The 6,851-nt window shown below is 43.6% G+C and overlaps 1 protein-coding gene across 1 annotated transcript in view; it reads left to right on the top strand.

The window, feature by feature from the left end:
• Positions 1 to 6,325: 6,325 nt before the first annotated feature.
• The window catches only part of LOC135113851 (probable glutamate receptor), a 34,378-nt gene continuing 33,852 nt past the window's right edge, over positions 6,326 to 6,851 (top strand). Inside the window, exon 1 of the mRNA XM_064029473.1 lies at positions 6,326 to 6,530. Coding sequence (XP_063885543.1) covers positions 6,326 to 6,530 — 205 coding nt within the window. The remainder of the gene's footprint in view (positions 6,531 to 6,851) is intronic.

The raw sequence follows: 6,851 nt of genomic DNA, 5'->3' as shown, positions 1-6,851 counted from the left end.
TGAAACAGTAAAATGACTATATCTTGCCTTGAACGTCTCAGCTTCACCTCTCTTGGATACTCTAGAAGCTATCAGTAACAAAACTTACAATATGTGGTATGGAACCTTATCACCACAATATATAAACGTATAAAATTTATCAAATTTCCTATAAAGCATTCGGATTCCCTTTATCATTCAGTTTTCGCTGGACGTATACAAAAGAAAATGAACTGCGATGTACAATTTAAACATACTAATACTTCTTACTCTAATATTCTTAATATACTTACATATCAGTCACTGTGTATTGTTATCAATTAAACAGTGACATGACTTCACTTAGTTTTAGAGTTTGGTTAGAGTTTATGTACACACTCACAGCACTAAGTTCAACGGAGACACACCGACAGGCTTGCTTAGTAGCACTCCTGCTGCACGCCCACGGGAAGGTGCCGCCGGCAATAGCCAGCGGAAGTAGACATAGCATCAGCACCTTGTGATCAGTATGCGCTAGATTGCGGCATCTTAATAGATGCAAAACAATAGAAGTTTCCACAATGTAAGTTTCCTACACTACATAAACAAAAATCCTACCTATTCCTACCTTACCTATCCTTACCTACCTATGGGTACAGAGTTACACAACTGAGATCATCAGCCTCTTTCACCTTTTACAGGCAAGGAAGCACCATAACTGCCAAATCGCTTCCAAAGCTGGGAAAGAATCGATAACCACATTCTAGGAAGGGACAATTGCGACAGAGCTATATCGAGTATATATCGAGTATATATCGAGCTATAGGGTGTATTTACTAACAAACTTGCGCCTGCCGCGCCTCCACACGAAACATCAGCCCCGCCACCAATCCAATGTAGCACTGGCCGATGCGCCAACACGTGGTCATCTGCCCACTTTGCTGCCTCTTTCCTCTTTCAAGGTCTTAAACCTCTTCTCCCTGAACGGAGGTACCAACTCCTCTTCGGCCACATTCACAGACTGCTCCATCACCATGACCTCCTTCAACTCACGATAGGAAGTGGCCTGCTTGCTAGGAATCCATTTCTCTAACATCTCCTCAAGATGTATGAGTCCCAAGGCCTCTTCTTCCCTTATCAGAACTGTAACCTATATGTCTCAGGCCGTACCTCATAGGCTCTCAGGTTATCAGTCTTAAACTCCTTATAATCCTCTAGAACCTCTACTGTTATCCTATCTTAAACTTCAAGGGCCTTACTCTTCAACATATTAGCCACTAGGTCAACCCATCTCTCCAAATTTGGCTGCCTTCTTAAATCACCTAGACCACTCTGTCACCTTCTCATCAAACTCTGGAATCACTTTCAAACTCCTCACCATTTGGCTCTCTGCAGTATCTTCCCTCACTCCTCCTCTCCTCAAGCCATGAGGTGAATCAACCTCTGTTCGAGTCTTTTCTAACTCAATTTTTTTTTTTTTTCAGCCTCTTCCCTCTCATACATTCTTGCCTTCTCCTCTCTTTTAACTTCAAGTAACCTTGCCTTCTCCTCGGCCTCAGGCCTCCTGGCTTCTCTTTTAATTGTCTCCCACACGTAGCTACAAAGCTTCCAGCGATCCTGGAGAGGACACTAATTTTTGCCCCTCTCACAGCGGTCTTTATGTTGGCTCGCTTCCCGAAGTCACCACCTACATAACTTGCTGAAGGGTTCAACCGCTAGTTTCGAGGTCCTTCTGGACTATTGCACCCTGTACACAGACGGTACACCTAGTTCCTCCCCTCTCACAGCTGCCTTTATCTCGGCTAGCTTCCCTGAGCTACCTCCTGTGTAAGCACTTACAAGGGGTTTTTGGCCTCCTGTAGTGAGTTACACAACTGAGGTCGCCAGCCTTGTTCACCTTCTACAAGCAAGGAAGCACCACACTGCTAAGTAATTCCAAAAGCTGGGAAAGAATTGATAGCCACATTCTAGGAAGGTACTATTACTACAAAGGACACACATAAGAAGTCGAGATATAATACTGCAGTGGACAAAACGCCCTCGATAATGGACCACCCACTGCCCAACAAAATATTATATCCTTCTGCAGATTAGTCTCACTTACGGCTTACTGGATGGCAGGCTTGGCAGGGCATGAGGAGGGAGTAAATTTTCACTACACAGCAACATACATATAATGCCCTGCATCCAGACCCTTTAGAAGAACCTTGGATCATAGTAACATTTAACGGAACAATAAATACACAGATATGCTGCCCACACCAGCAGATGAGAGATTGCTGACTGCTCATAGACACACCTAATACGCGACAGCACCGTCGAGGAGTTGGGGTAAACTAGATATCAAATCACGAGGTACAACAAGCACAGGCAGGCTCTCAGAGTACCTAGTTCTTGCTGCATCTCTAGATGTAGCAGATTATGCGTAAACTATGAAAAATGAATAAATAAATAAAAGTGAGTAAACATTTTCTTTCCATTTCTCCAACTTCCTATTGTTCCTGTAATGTTGCTAGCATTGAATTATAGGTCACCGTCTCAGAATCAGCACATTTCACAATTTTATTGGTATATGATACGTAACAATTAAAAAAAAATATGCAGGTGCTGATCAGTAACAATAACGTAAAGCTTGCCCGTGTAACAATGGAGTGCAGGGAGACAAGGAGAGCAATGATTTCCTTTGAAATGGTAATTCAGTCATGTTATTGATTAGCAGCAATGTTTCATGAACACCACGGTAGGCTTAGTTTTCCTAAATATCATTATGGAAGCTTGATATTTCCTGGTGGGACCAGTGAGTTCACCTTTCATCAAGGTGGAAGCTTAGGATTGTACCCTGTATTTCTAAAATATGTAACACACACACACACACACACACACACACACACACACACACACACACACACACACACACACACACACACACACACACATTATTATTATTATTATTATTATTATTATTATTATTATTATTATTATTATTATTATTATTATTATTATCATTATCATTTCAATAGATGAGAGAGAGAGAGAGAGAGAGAGAGAGAGAGAGAGAGAGAGAGAGAGAGAGAGAGAGAGAGAGAGAGAGAGAGAGCGCATTATGAACCTGCAGGTAGATATAATGAATACTACTGTGTGTTTGCAATGGATGTGTAACTGCTTACTTAGCTAAGCGAATTTTAGATACAATGAAAACGTGTTACCAGGCCGGGAACCCGACTCATTTACTCGTTTCATTTAGTAGTTGAATTTCAATTTAAGCAAAACAAGCAAAAAAAAAAAAAAAAAAAAAGAAAAAAAAGATTCAAAAGTCATTATTTGCGACTGTAAGGAAAACAATTGAAATTCTTATGAGATGATAAAACCAATGATCACTTCCACAACTTTGCAGAATCTCTTGTGATATGAAGCCACTTAGATATCAAAATAAATTCTGAAATGGAAGTTTCTTGTAAATATTTTTTTTTTATTCCACACTCTCTCTCTCTCTCTCTCTCTCTCTCTCTCTCTCTCTCTCTCTCTCTCTCTCTCTCTCTCTCTCTCTCTCTCTCTCTCTCTCTCTCTCTCTCCATAATATATATATATATATATATATATATATATATATATATATATATATATATATATATATATATATATATATATATATATATATATATATATATATATATATATATCAGACTTTATAAATTTACTTATAACTTTAAAGACAGCAAACCTTAGTTTTACAAAAACTAATTATTATAGTGCCTTGCTGCGATAAGGTGGACAACGAAATTTCTGATCCTGCTTTAGTTCAGGCTGTCATGATTACAATGATGGGAATGGCAACTGTTTGCAGATAGACGCAGGAATCGGAGGCTCAATTCCTCTTCCAAAGTAGAATTCAGTGACCTCATGAGCTTCCCTAGGTGTAATCCTGCACAGAGTAGTTTTGTCCGTTAGTGACAGTGAGGGCGCGAACATTAGTTCTACATACAAACAAATGGGTAACAAACACATGTACAGTTTATTTCTAACTAGGAATTCCATTCCCCTGATTAACAAAGAGCACAGAGGACAGGCCATTGTAAGAGGAAAACTCAATGAATAAGGCTTAATTCACCATTTACTTAAAGTCAGGTAACTGCGGGTATATCACAGAATTTCCTTATTTGTGTAGCCTTCTGAGAGGAAACTGAACATCTACACAAAGTTACTAGCAATGTTAAATGGCATTCAGAAGTTTTGCAGTATGGAGACAAGGTCACCCTACATACCACATGTCATTCTCAGCAAATATAACTATAATGCAGTCTTTATAATTATTACCTACATGATGTATCCATACAGCATTGCAGGCTAATAGCCCTTTTTTTCAGCAGAATAATCTATAATAAGTATACTTTTACTTAAGTGATGTATACCTATATAGCCTATACAGCACGTACATACATAAATAGAAAGGGCATCGCAGGCATTGATTAACAACGGTTTCGCGGGGAAAAAAAATATCGTCCTCCTCGCAAAGATCATTAATAAGTATCATAGCTCCAGCTGCTCCGAAGATACAAGAAAACCCGTCATAAACATATTTTACCGTGCCTTCTTCTGTACTGCATACAAAGAAGAAAAGAAGGTCATCACACAAATAATGAAAAGAAACGTGAAGCCCACTGACCCAGAAAGAAAAAAATAACCCCCAAATATACTACAAGAACAAGAAAACCAGCCATCTCCTGTTCAGAAATAGTCCCCGCATGGAAAGAGAGACAACTTAGATGTCCCATGTCATATAATATAGGTTCACTTGCAACCAAGGAAACTGTAAAGTCCTCCCTTCATCCTACATTGGCATGACGACAACGAAGCTGTTTCGACGCCTCACATGCCACCTAACATCCGGAGCCCCAAAGAACTACTTACAGCAGCAACGCGGCATCAAGATCACAAGACGATGCCTAGAGGAGAATAACGATATTGTGGACATGTGTACAGATGCAAGACGCTTTGCAGTACTAGAAACAACTCAAAGTACAAGCCGACGACCTTCAGGTCTTGCCAAGCATGAAAGGAAACAACCAATCACAGCCGCGGCATAACGAGTCCAGCAGCAGTGGGCAGCTAGACAATCAGCGACGCTTGCAAGCCAGGGTGACCCCATGGGCTACTGAATAAATACTGAGCCACATAGTAAATCCACCAGAAGCACCCTCGTCAGAGGGAGGCCCAATAACCCCCGGATACCCTTGGCCCCCTACCACAGTGGAGGATAGCAGGCCGCGGCCCGCTCTCTGCTAACTACCAGGCCGTTGTGTGGATTGAGACGGAGCTGAAGGTGACCCTGCACGTAGATGTCACCACCACAGGTGACTTAGTGTTATGTGCGGCGGACTGGGCCTCTGGCACCAATCCGGAAGAGCTTGCCCTCGGCCACATCGTCCCTCTGAAGAAGGAATGTCTCGTGAAGGGGATCCTGTAAGGGTTCCCGACATCACTACCCCTGGAACCAGTGCTGCAGCCCCCCGCCGTTGCTGCGGCGGAGAGGTGCACCATCAGCGCTGGCCACAACCGCCGCCTCCCTACCTGTCAGGTTAGGGTGAACCTGCGTGGCTCTCTGCCGCCGTTACTCAATCTTGGCTGCTGGGGAACGTTCCACGTGCGAAGATACGTCCCGGAGCCGCTGTGCTGCTACAGGTGTCATGCCTACGGGAACGTCCAGAGGCAGTGTGAGTGGCCTGGCGACGTCTGCGGCGTGTGTAGTGGCGACCACTCAACGAAGGGCTGCATCCGGCCCCTCCGCGAGGATGCACACAGCTGTGTGCCCCAACTGCGAAAGCCAGACACCACACCTGCAACCGCCGATACCCAGAGAGAATTCGCCGCATCCCACTGACAGGACACCGCCGCACCCAAGGAGCGGCAAGTACAGCTGGCTGCTCCTACACAGCGGGCCACTGCAGCGCCTGCAACGGAAGACACCGCAGCAGGTCACAGGAAAACGAGGATACACCAACGCAGGAGAAGGAGGAAGAAGACGTGTCCAGGGACCCAGCAGGACCCCTTTCCATCGAACGTAAGGAAAATGGAGATGGATGGTGGCTGTGCCCCTCAAAAGCCTACCGCGACGGACACCAGAAGCGCACCAACGACACCCAACAAACCCGCTATGATGGAGGCGAGACCAGAGGCAGGCCCCCACACGAGGCCACAACAGAGAGGACAACCCAAACTGGAGAGCGGCTGTACGTCTTCAAGGAGGACGACCTTGCTGACCTCCTCACGCATTGTCGACCAGGAACACCAGGCCAACTACGAGCGAATTTCCCAAGAACCGGCCCTCACTTTCGTGTCACGGTTGCTCCGTGATGGGAAGCCGCTGGAGATGAGCCTTCCTGTTGCCGAGCCTCTTCATCGGATGCCTGTCTGCTACGACCACGTGGAAGAGAAAGAGTGGGTGGAACACGCGTCCACCGCCATGGACGACGATCCCTTTCTTCTTGACCTGAGCAGGGACCTAACTGACGAAGAGCTCGCCGAGATTTACGAATCTCTTGCCCATGGGTGGTTTCCCATGAGCCGCATTAACTGTATATTATTATCCATATTCATTTATGGTAAATTAAATTTGCTGTAATTTTTCATGTTTATTCTTTTTGTTTAGTTTTGTATCTTATTGTATTATGAGAGTCAATAAAGATGAAAATGAAAAATGCAACTCTGGCCATTTCTACTCTGCTAGAATACGCTACTGAAAAGGGTTAAGAATCCCGAAATCGCCATCTAATGAAAGTTACTAGCTTCGGCGAGGTCATAAACCAAATTACAAAAGAGAAAAGAACAATCATAAGATATAAAGAAATTATCTTAAAGATATTAATAAATGCGAAATTAGCCTTGACATTAAATGT

Source organism: Scylla paramamosain, chromosome 26, assembly GCF_035594125.1.
Source record: "Scylla paramamosain isolate STU-SP2022 chromosome 26, ASM3559412v1, whole genome shotgun sequence".
NCBI lineage: Eukaryota > Metazoa > Arthropoda > Malacostraca > Decapoda > Portunidae > Scylla > Scylla paramamosain.
This window is presented reverse-complemented; position numbering and strand designations above follow the sequence as displayed.